Source organism: Chaetodon trifascialis, chromosome 2 (genome assembly GCF_039877785.1).
Source record: "Chaetodon trifascialis isolate fChaTrf1 chromosome 2, fChaTrf1.hap1, whole genome shotgun sequence".
Classification (NCBI taxonomy): domain Eukaryota; kingdom Metazoa; phylum Chordata; class Actinopteri; order Chaetodontiformes; family Chaetodontidae; genus Chaetodon; species Chaetodon trifascialis.
The window spans coordinates 31,639,007-31,651,527 of NC_092057.1; the positions used below are offsets into that span (position 1 = coordinate 31,639,007).

Here is a 12,521-nt window from a genome sequence, read left to right on the forward strand (position 1 = left end):
GCGCACCTCCACTCCAGCCAGTAGCGCCTCCAATTCGCTTTCCGTGAAATTCTTTTTCTTTCCCATCTTACTCATTCGTTTTTGATTTTCTGATCGTGCAGTGAGGGGAATCCCAGGTGCAGGGCTTATTTAAATATGATTTGCGTATTTAAATAGGGGCGTGGACAGGGAGGGCTAGGGTACTCCAACATGTGCGCTCAATTCCACATTGATTGGGATGTACGAAAGAAATGTGCTTGGATTCATGCGTGCGCACAGATTCATATATCTGGATATTTTTGTGCGTACGACATTTTCTGGATTTGAGCATACGCCATGTCTCAGGAAATCCATGCAAGTCTTTCTACATGAGGCCCTAGCTCTTTACTCTCACAAGGATCCTGGAGGGGGCCTGGGAGTATGCCTGTCCGGTCTACATGTGTTTTGTGGACTTAGAGAAGGCATATGACCGGGTCCCCCAGGAGATATTGTGGGAGGTGCTGCGGGCGTGTGGGGTGAAGGGGTCACTTCTTGGGCGCCATCCAATCTTTATATACCCAAAGCAAGAGCTGTGTGCTGTCCTGTTTGTGATATTCATGGACAGGATATCAAGGCGTAGTCGGGTGGAAGAGGGTCTACAGTTCGGTGTGCTGAGGGTATCATCACTGCTTTTTGCAGATGATGTGGTCCTGTTGGCATCATCAGTCTGTGACCTCCAGCACTCACTGGATTGGTTCGCAGCCGAGTGTGAAGCGGCTGGGATGAGGATCAGCACCTCTAAATCTGAGGCCATGGTTCTCAGCAGAAAACTGATGGATTGCCTACTCCAGGTAGGGAATGAGTCCTTGCCCCAAGTGAACAAGTTCAAGTACCTTGGGGTTGTTCACGAGTAAGGGGACAATGGAAGGTGATATTGATCGGAGAATCTGAGCAGCGGGGGTGGTATTGCGTTCACTCTACCGCACCGTTGTGACAAAAAGAGAGCTGAGCCAGAAGGCAAAGGGAGGTGTTCCAAGCACGTCCAGCTGGGAGGAGACCCAGGACTAGGTGGAGAGACCACACCACACCGGCCTGGGAATGCCTCGGGATCCCCCAGTCAGAGCTGGTTAATGTGGCCCGGGAAGGGGAAGTTTGGGGTCCCCTGCTGAAGCTGCCCCCACAACCCGACCCCGGATAAGCAGTTGAAGATGATGATGATGATGATGAGGTATATGGACAATGCACTCAACAGTATACTCCAGGGGCCTCATTTATAAAACTTTGCGTAGAATCCACACTAAAAGTGTGCGTACACCCAAAAGCTGAAAATGGCGTATGCCAAAAAATATTCGGATTTATAAAACCGTGCATACTCACACCTGCACGCAATTTTCCCTTTATAAATCACACTCCACCTGGATGATTGCGCAGGTGGATTCAGGTGGAAGCGGCCCGCAGGGCGATTCACTCCGGTGGTTTGCGCCGCCCTTGGCCCTCAGCCGCTGCCGATACCCCTCCAACTCCTCCTCTGGCACTGGCCTCCCATCTGCCTGCAGCTGACCATCCTGCGCGTGTGGACAGGGCTGCCAACGTGAACTATTCTCCACAGCTCTCTTTCTCTTCATCCCCTCGGCCCCTCTTCTCTCCTACCACTCTCATAGTGGGAGATTCTATAATAAGGAATGTCCGTTTTTTTAACGCCACCACACACTGCCTCCCTGGAGCAACAGTCCCGGTCATTTTAAATAAACTTCCCGAACTTCTCCATTCGTCCCCTTCCTCCATAACCTGGGTCCTGGTTCATGTGGGATGCGTGGATTCCTCTCGACAGCAGTCTGAGCTGATTAAAAATGACTTCCTGGCCCTTTTTAGATTTTTAAAATTCATTGGAAAGAGAGTCTTTTTCAGCAGTCCTCTGCCAATCCACACCCACGGAGCAGGGCGTTTTAGCAGACTCCTCTCCCTGAACACCTAGTTACAGTCCACCTGTAGAGATTTTAACTTTTATTGACAATTTTAACCTGTTTTGGAACCGTCCCTCGTTCTACAGAGCCGATGGTGTCCATCCTAGCAGGCTTGGCAGCCGTGCGCTTACGGCAAACATTCAACACGCTATCCAAAATGCTCCACGCGACTGACTGTTTATCTGGCACATCCCCTTGCTGGAGTCCTCTTCATCTACGCCCACATCACCAACCACTCACAGCCCAGTCTTCCATACCAGCTCCCCCTGCAGACCCCAGCCACCACTGCCACCATCACTGCAACCTCCACCGGTCACCTTCCCCATTGAAATCATCGTTATACAGCGCCACATCACATCACATCCCCACTGGCGTGGGGTGAATCCCCATCATCTACGGACCCTGCATCGAGCTCCGCGAACAGCTGATGCCTCGGATATACTGGTCCCTGCCAGGTTTGGTCTTGTCAACGCAAGATCACTGGCAAATAAAACCCATATTCTGAGGGATTTCTTCATGTCTCGTGGATTGGATCTTCTCTGTGTAACGGAGACGTGGCTGGGTACTGGTGATTCAGCCTGTATTACTGAGCTCTCACCATTGGATTGCTGCTATTTTAACTCCCCGCAGGCGTCGGATCGAAAAGGGGGTGGAATAGCAGTTGTTTTTAAAAATCCTCCTTCACAAGCTTCGAACTTTGCTTGTTTGAACTGAGCCGCTCTCGTGTTGTCCTATGCGCTGTCATCTATCGACCACCCAAGTACAATAAGAACTTTATAAGCGACTTTTCTGAATTTCTGGCCGAAATTTTGCCTAAATACGACCGTGTTCTTATTATTGGTGATTTTAATATTCACACCTGTTGCCCAGATGAGCCGATCTCCAGGAACTTTTTAAATGTATTGACTCTTTTAACTTTGTGCAGTCTGTCTCGTCCCACTCATGAGCTTGGACACACACTTGACTTAGTGCTCTCCTATGGTCTGTGTGTTTCCAATTTGGACATTTGCGATGCTGTTTTCTCGGATCACATGCCAATCCTATTTGACATCCCCATTCAGCGTCCGGTTAAACTGTGCGCCCCCCTTCAACGCTGTCGGAAGTTCAACTCCTCCTCTCCAGCTCAGTTCTCCTCTACCTTTAGTGGTCTCTGCGAGGGTAATTTTAAAGCCCGTATGTGTTCGAATACTGAGGGGCTGGCAACAAGGTTTCACTCTATTTGTTTACAAACACTTGACACCATCGCTCTCTTGAAGAGCCGGCGCACCAAACCTGCACCCGAGCCCTGGCTGAATGACATCACTCGTGCAGCCAGGCAAGAGTGTAGGCGAGCAGAGCGCAGGTGGAAAAAGGACAGGCTGCATGTTTCTTATGGCATTTTTAAAGAAAGTCTGCTGTGCTATCAGAAGACCGTAAAAGCTGAGAAGAATAAATATTTCTCAGAAATAATTGCTTCTAATTGTAATAACCCCCATGCTCTGTTCAAAACCATAAATACAGTCCTTGACGCTCCCAAGTCTGTTGGTTCTGATGCCTCCCCTGAAACCTGTGAAAGCTTTCTCCACTTTTTCACTGAGAAAATTGTGTCAACAAGAGCCTGTATCTCTCAGTCTTCCTATGACCCTTCGGTTCCCCTGCCCTGCACATCTGTATTTGTCCAGTTTGAGCCAGTGTCCCTCTCCATTTTGAAGGACACGGTTTATCACATGAAGCCCTCCGGTTCCCCTGCAGATGCTATGCCCCCTCGTTTGTTTAGAGAGGTTCTTGGCACTATTGGACCAAGTGTCCTTGCAATTGTCAACAGTAGTCTCTCCTCTGGTACAGTGCCTGTGATTTTTAAACATGCAGTAGTACGGCCCCTACTCAAAAAAACAGGCCTTGACCCCTCTCTGTGGTCCAACTTCAGACCTATCTCTAACCTTCCGTCTATCTCCAAGATTTTAGAGAAAGTGGTCTACAACCAGTTGTTGCCCTTTTTAAAAGATAATTGTATCACTGAGCTGTTCCAGTCTGGGTTCAAAGCCCTCCACAGCACAGAGTCAGCACTTCTGAAGATATCAAATGATATACTCTTGTCAACAGACTCTGGCAAGTCTGTTGTCCTTGTGCTTTTAGATTTGTCTGCTGCTTCTGACACTGCTGACCACAGCATTTTAATCTCTCGCCTTGAGCACTGTGTGGGCATTAAGGGTGTTGCCCTCGACTGGTTCCGATCGTACCTGACTGACAGAAGCTTCTGTGTTAAACTTGACAACACTGTGTCCTCAACAGCTCCTCTTCCATATGGGGTCCCCCAAGGCTCAATCCTTGGCCCTATTTTATTTGCACTATACCTTCTCCCCCTCGGTTCTGTTTTCAGGAAACACAATATGTCATTTCATTTTTATGCTGATGATTGCCAGATCTACATTCCATTGCCTCAAAACGATGCAGACTCAGTCCAGCCACTCATAGACTGGGGTCAAATTCGATCCTGATTTTAAATTTGAAAAACAGATCAGCAGTGTCGTATAGTTTTAATCAACTACGACAGATTGCCAGGGTGAAACCCATTTTATCAAGACCTGACCTAGAGAAATTAATTCATGCTTTTATCACGACTCGTCTAGATTACTGTAATTCCTTGTACATAGGAATTAGCCAGAATTCTCTTGCCCGTCTGCAGCTTGTGCAGAACTCTGCTGCACGCCTGCTTACCCAGACCCATAGGCATGAGCACATCACACCCATCCTGGCTTCCCTGCACTGGCTCCCTGTGTACTACAGAATCAATTTTAAACTTCTGCTATTTGTTTTTAAGTGCCTGAACAACCTCGCTCCTCCATATCTTTCCAATCTGCTTCAGCCTTACTGCCCACCTCGACCCCTGAGATCAGCAGATCAATTATTGTTCACAGTCCCCAAAACAAGCCTTAAGCTCAGAGGAGACAGATCGTTTGCTGTTGCGGCTCCCAAGCTCTGGAACGAGTTACCACTGAATGTCAGACAGGCCCCCTTGCTCCCAGTTTTTAAATCTTCTCTAAAAACACATTTTTATTCCTTGGCTTTTAACACTTCTTAATTTATTTTGACTGGCATCCCCCTGAAATAGCACCTGCTGTGAGCCCATCTGTCTGTTTTCTGTTTTCTGTTTTAAGTGTTTTATATTTGCCTGACTTTTATCTATTCTTTTTATTCTTCTCAATTTTTATTTTATTTTTTGAATAATTTTATGTACAGCACTTTGGCTGCCTTTGTGGTTTTAAATGTGCTACACAAATAAAGTTGTTATGTTATGTTATGTTATGTTATGTTATGTTATGTTATGTTATGTTATGTTATGAACATTGTGCATACAGTAGTAGGCCTGATCCTGATCCTATCATTTGCGTGATCTTCCAGCAGTGCCAGCGCATCCATTGTGCAGCATTACGCACGAGTGTCACTGCACTATTTATATGCTTACTCAGCAAATTGAATGATTGTTACACACCTTGTCACAATTACTACTAATCAATCAGTGCCATCCACCGTTCTGTATCATTTGAAGATGGAAGTATGATATATGAACATTGTGCATAGAGTAGGAGGCCTAACGGCTCACTAAAGGAACACATGTATAACACTGCAGACTTGGGTGTTTATGATTATGCAGGTCTATAAGTCTGATATGTGATGACATTAAATGTATTTTTTAGTTTATTTTTATAAATCACAGCCTTTGCGTAGGAAGTTGTGTACGCAACTTTCAAGCCCCGTTTTGTGTGTCAGTAAGTTTTATAAATGAGGCCCCTGGGCTTTTTTTGATTTGAGTGCTTTTCATGCAGCGAATGTCACTGTTTGGCACTGGGCGTGCTGACGTGCTGAGGTAAGCGTATCGTCTCACTTCCTGTTTCTGGTTGCTGCCTTACGAGTAGTGTGCGTTTGTGGCTCTTGTTCCTCTGAGTGTAATTTGCTCTGTGTTTTGTTACAGCGGCCTTTTATCCGCGCTCTAGAGTAACATTAGTTCTGCTCAAGCACCCATAAGTCTGTTTATTTAGCGACCGTCAATTTTATTTGTCTACGCGCTTGTCTGCTCTGCTAGCTATACCAACTTAGCCTAGCAGCTAGCGATGGCTTCTCTCTGTCCCTCTCCAGCTCTCTCCTGCTTGGTGTGTCACATGTTTAGCTACTCCTCTGCCTCCTTTAGTGATACTGGTACGTGTAATAAATGTAGTTTATTTGGTGAGTTGGAGGCGAGGCTTAGTGAGTTGGAAGTGCGGCTCCGCACCATGGAAACAAAACCATTAGCTATAGTTAGCCAGGCCCCCGTAGTCGGTGCGGACCGACCAAGTGCAGCTCCGGCTAGCCGTCCCTCGACAGCTCCCGAGCAGCCGGGAAACCAGGGAGGCTGGGTGACTGTTCGAAGGAAGCATAGTCCCAAGCTGAAGCCCACAGGTCACCACCAACCGCTTCATGTTTCTAACAGGTTCTCCCCACTCGGCGACACACCCACTGAGAAACCAACTCTGATTATTGGCAGCTCCATTTTGAGAAATGTGAAGTTAGCGACACCAGCGACCATAGTCAAATGCCTGCCGGGGGCCAGAGCGGGCGACGTCAAATCAAATTTGAAACTGCTGGCTAAGGATAAGCGTAAATACCGTAAGATTGTTATTCACGTCGGCGGTAATGACACCCGGTTACGCCAATCGGAGGTCACTAAAATTAACGTGGAATCGGTGTGTACATATGCTAAAACGATATCGGACTCCGTAGTTTTCTCTGGACCCCTGCCAAATCTGACCAGTGATGATATGTTTAGCCGCATGTCATCGTTCAATCGCTGGCTGTCGAGGTGGTGTCCAGCAAACGGTGTGGGCTTCATTGATAATTGGCAGACTTTCTGGGGAAGACCTGGTCTGATTAGGAGAGACGGCATCCATCCCACTTTGGAGGGAGCAGCTCTCATCTCTAGAAATCTGACCGATTTTATTTATGAACCTAACCCCTGACAACTCAGAGTTGAGACCAGGAGGCAGAGCTGCAGTCCTACACGCTTCTCTGCGCCTCCATTAGAGCAGTTACCCACCCAACACTCCATAGAGACTGTGTCTGCCCCCCGACCACGTAAACTAAGTAAACCAAAAGTACAGAGAAGAGGAGTTAAACATAAGAATCTAATTAAAATTAGAATAACCTCTGCAATAGTATAACAAGATAGGAGAATTAAATGTGGACTCCTTAACATCAGATCTCTGTCCTCTAAAGCTGTTCTAGTAAATGAGTTAATATCAGACCATAATGTTGATTTATTTTGTCTGACTGAAACCTGGCTGTGTCCTGAAGAGTATGTGAGCTTAAATGAAGCTACTCCTCCGAGCCATATTAATACCCACATTCCTCGAGGCAGCGGCAGAGGAGGTGGAGTTGCAGCCATTTTTGACTCAAGCCTTTTGATCAACCCTAAACCTAAACTCGACTATAACTCATTTGAAAGCCTTGTTCTCACTCTTTCTCATGAGAAATGGAAAACAGTGCAGCCACTTTTATTTGTTGTAGTATACCGCTCTCCTGGTCCTTTCTCCGAATTTATAGCTGAGTTCTCAGAGTTTCTATCAAGTTTAGTTCTTGAAGCAGATAAAGTAATTATTGTAGGTGACTTTAATGTACATGTCGACGTTGATAATGACAGCCTTAGCACTGCGTTTATCTCAGTATTAGACTCAGTTGGCTTCCGCCAGAATGTACATGAACCGACTCACTGTTTTAACCACACCCTCGACCTTGTTCTGACATATGGCATTGAAATCGAAGACTTAATAGTCTCCTCACAGAATCCTCTTTTATCAGACCATCATTTAATAACTTTCGAATTCATATTACCAGACTACCAGCCAGTAGGCAAAAATTCTTATACCAGACTCCTGTCTGATAGTGCTGTAGCTAAATTTAAGGATATGATCCCATCAGTATTTAATTCAATGCCATGTCTCAATACAACAGAGGAGTCTTATGCTAACGTTAGTCCCTCCCAGATTGACTTCCTGGTTGATAGTGCTACAGGATCGTTGCGTATGACACTTGACTCTGTTGCTCCCCTAAAAAAGAAGAAAATTAAACAAAGGAGGTTAGCTCCATGGTACACTCCTCAAACCCGCAAATTAAAGCAAACTTCACGGAAAATAGAAAGGACATGGCGTTCTACCAATTTGGAAGAATTTCAGTCCGCCTGGCAAGACAGTCTTAAAATATACAGGAAAGCCCTCCGCAGTGCCAGGGCAGCCTATTACTCTGCACTAATAGAGGAAAATAAGAACAATCCCAGGTTTCTCTTCAGCACTGTAGCCAGGCTGACAGAGAGCCATAATTCTGTTGAACCATGTATTCCTTTAGCTCTGAACAGTAATGACTTCATGAGCTTCTTTAATGATAAAATTCTAACTATTAGAGACAGAATTCATCGACTCCTGCCGTTAACAGGTACTGTTTTGTCTTCAAACGCAGAAATCGTAGAAACTGTTACTCAGTCTGTCGCAGTTTTAGACTGTTTTACTCCTGTTGACCTTCACCAACTAATTTCAATAATTTCATCATCAAAATCATCTACCTGTATTTTAGATCCTATCCCGACTAAGCTGTTTAAAGAAGTATTACCTCTAATAGACTCTTCAGTTTTAGACATGATCAATCTCTCTTTATCAACAGGCTACGTACCACAGTCCTTTAAAGTAGCTGTGATAAAACCGCTACTGAAAAAGCCTACTCTTGATCCAGGGGTTTTAGCCAACTATAGACCGATATCCAACCTTCCCTTTCTCTCAAAAACTCTTGAGAAAGCAGTTGCCAATCAGCTGTGCGACTTTCTAAACAATAATAGTTTATTCGAGGATTTCCAGTCAGGATTTAGAGTGCATCATAGCACAGAGACAGCACTGGTTAAAGTTACAAATGACCTTCTAATTGCATCTGATAAAGGATTTGTCTCTGTACTAGTCTTATTGGATCTTAGTGCTGCATTTGACACCATTGACCATGGCATCCTATTGCAGACACTGGAACATTTCATTGGCATTAAGGGAACTGCGCTAAGCTGGTTTAAATCCTACCTGTCAGATCGCTCTCAGTTTGTACGCGTTAATGACGACTCCTCTGTGCTCACTAAAGTCAGCTATGGAGTTCCGCAGGGTTCTGTGCTTGGACCAATTCTATTCACCTTATATATGCTTCCTTTAGGTAAGATTATTAGGAAGCACTCAATAAATTTTCATTGCTATGCAGATGATACCCAGCTATATTTATCAATGAAACCGGAAGAAACCAGTCAGTTAACTAGACTACAAGCATGTCTCCATGACATAAAGACCTGGATGACCTGCAATTTTCTGATGCTAAACTTGGACAAAACTGAAGTTATAGTAGTAGGCCCTAAACATCTTAGAAAGTCACTTTCTGATGACATAGCAGCTATGGATGGCATTGCGCTGGCCTCCAGCACCACTGTAAAGAATCTGGGAGTTATCTTTGACCAAGACATGTCCTTTCACTCCCATGTAAAACAAATTTCAAGGACTGCCTTTTTTCACCTACGTAATATCGCAAAAATCAGGCATATTTTGTCTCAAAATGATGCAGAAAAACTAGTCCATGCATTCGTAACTTCCAGGCTGGATTATTGCAATTCTTTACTATCAGGCTGCCCAAATTCGTTGCTGAATATTCTCCAGTTGCTCCAGAACGCTGCAGCACGTGTTCTGACAAAAACCAGGAAGCGAGATCATATTTCTCCAATACTCGCCACTTTGCACTGGCTCCCTGTAAAGTTTAGAATAGAGTTTAAAATTCTCCTCTTTACTTACAAAGCCATAAAAGGCCAGGCACCTTCTTATCTTAAAGAGCTCATAGTACCTTATTGCCCTACTCGAACACTGCGTTCCCAGAATGCAGGTCTACTTATGGTTCCTAAAGTCTCAAAAAGCAGAACAGGAGTCAGAGCATTTAGCTATCAAGCTCCTCTCCTGTGGAACCATCTTCCAGTCTTTGTCCGGGAGGCAGATACTGTCTCTACATTTAAGAGTAGGCTTAAAACTTTCCTTTTTGATAAAGCTTATAGTTAGGGCTGGCTCAGGCTTGTCTTGGACCAGCCCCTAGTTATGCTGCTATAGGATTAGACTGTCGGGGGACATCCAAAGATACACCAAGCTCCTCTGTCCTTCTGTCCCTCTCCATCTGCACGCTATCATGTCCTACCACGGCGTGTTATTAACTTAACTCCTTCCCCGGAGTCTCTGTGCTTTGTCGTCTTGCAGGTTCCCATGGACAGTGGCTGAATCTGGATTGTGGATTTCAGCTGCATCTCTTGCCTTGGCCCTGCCTGACATCCACTGCAACTGCTACTGCTGTTATTACATCCACAGTCACTGTTACTGTGACTGCATGTCTGTCTCTCTCTCTCTCTCTCTCTCTCTCTCTCTCTCTCTCTCTCTCTCTCTCTCTCTCTCTCTCTCTCTCTCTCTCTGGCTGTATTTCTGTCTGTCTATCTGTCTGTCTGTCTCACTCTCCCTCTCTTGCTCTTCCTCTCTCACCCAACCGGTCGAGGCAGATGGCCGCCCACCCAGAGTCTGGTTCTGCTCGAGGTTTCTGCCTGTTAAAAGGAAGTTATTCCTCGCCACTGTCGCCAAGTGCTTGCTCATGGGGGAATTGTTGGTTTCTTTGTAGATAAAAGAGCTTGGTCTGTACCAGCTCTATATGGAAAGTGTCCTGAGACAACTTCTGTTGTGATTTGGCGCTATACAAATAAAATTGAATTGAATTGAAAATTGAAATTCATTGAAAGGGTAAGATATGATTTGCCTTCTATATTTGAGAAACTACAGGACAATTTTGGTTAGTTTTATGTTTGAGGAGAAACTGGCTGGGGTTCATAGTGCTTTATTTTCTATAATTTTGCACTATATGTTATATGTTATTTTATCAGAATTAAGTGTCAGCCTACCAGCTAGACCTTTTGAGTTCCTTAAAATGTAGTCTTGTTGTGAGTCATTTAAAGTTCACGTAACAACGACATTACACTGGAGGTCACAAATTGCAGGTATATGACCTTATTTTATCAGTGTAAAATGTGGAGCGGGGGGTGGGGGGGATGTGGGTCGATAAGGGAGCCATAACAAGAACTATACAAATCTCAAGGAAATGCAGAGGAAACGACTTTTTTTTTTTTTTATCCCAATTCCTATGCTAACTGAGGGACATCACATTACATTAGCAGTAGTTAAACAGGCAATTCATAGTCTAAGGTTGGGTAAAGCACCAGGCAATGATGGATTTCCATCTGATTTTTACAAAAAAATTGTATAAAAGTTATTTCCAAGATTAATAGCTGTTTACCAGGACGCCTTGCAAAAAGGAAGATTGCCAGCAAGTATGAGATCAGCTGTCATTACCTTACTCCATCCACCTTACTCACAATATTGTGGAATGTCGGCCAATTTTATTTATCAACGTTGATGAAAAAATCATCTGTAAGGTACTTGTAGCTAGACTAGAGAGGGTACTTCCAAGTCTGGTACACACAGATCAAGTTGGATTTGTCAAGAATAGGTGTTCAGCTGACAATTCTCCCTAGATGTAGAGAAGGCATTTAATAAAGTTGAGTTCCTTATATGTTGAAAAAATTTGGTTTTGGTCCCTGCAGTGGCTACAGCTAGTTTATCCAGCTGATAGTAGCAGTTCTTACTAATGGAGTCATGTCACGGACATTCAACCTTAGTCATGGAACTCGGCCTGCTGAGTGTTTGCCGCTGTCACCACTGATCTTTACCAAAGTCTTAAAAATTGGTTGAACCTGACATGGTCTGCCATACTTTTTATTTGTGTTGTTTCCGTTAACTCTGACCCTAAGAAACAATAATTGAGGGTCTGCTCTGCCGGAAATATTGCAACAAAAAAAAAAATTGTGGCCATTCTAATGTATGCACCCTTTATTTTTTATCAAAAAAATGTGAAAAATGTTTTTTTTTTTTTTTCCTCAAATCCTCAGTGGGTTGGGTAGGCTCTCAATAAATGCATTCCAGATACACAGAACACATGTGCTGACAACATCCACTGAAAAAAATAACTCTTAAAACACATTTCTACATCAATTTAATGCAAAAAAAAAAAGTTAGGTGTTTTTTCACTTTTTTCCAATATTTTCATCTTTACTTCATTGGCAATGAACTATTCCCCCAAGTTATGACATCAGTCAATATGCCATTCTTTTCACCAAACAGTATACTCATTCCACAGAAAAAATTATAAAAATCCAACCAGAATCATTGGATCTGTGATGATTTCACTACTAGTTGGCGATCAACAGGCTCAGAATCGCAATAGAATTTTAGGGTACTCTCAAAATTCCAAAAGACATAGTGGATATTTAACATGGTTTTTAAAGTCCACATTATTAAACATCATGGCCTAGGCATCTTTTTAATTTCAGCATAACCCTGTTCTCCCAATGGAAATGTGTCACACAAGAAATATAATACAGCAAAATGTCTTTCTCTATTTTATTGCCTCAGATGACAACTATTGCAACTTTAACTGAACAAAATCATTTCACATAAAGGTCCCTGAGATGTGGGATAATCAGGAGGGTGG

The 12,521-nt window shown here is 44.1% G+C and overlaps 1 protein-coding gene across 1 annotated transcript; it reads left to right on the plus strand.

The window, feature by feature from the left end:
• Positions 1–6,013: 6,013 nt before the first annotated feature.
• On the plus strand, positions 6,014–6,895 carry LOC139340950 (uncharacterized). The gene has a single exon (XM_070977106.1). The coding sequence runs from the start codon at positions 6,014–6,016 to the stop codon at positions 6,893–6,895; it is 882 nt and encodes a 293-aa protein (XP_070833207.1).
• Positions 6,896–12,521: the final 5,626 nt, after the last annotated feature.

Coding starts and splice junctions, on each gene's coding strand:
- LOC139340950 (XM_070977106.1), top strand. CDS start 6,014: ATGGCTTCTCTCTGTCCCTCTCCAGCTCTCTCCTGCTTGGTGTGTCAC.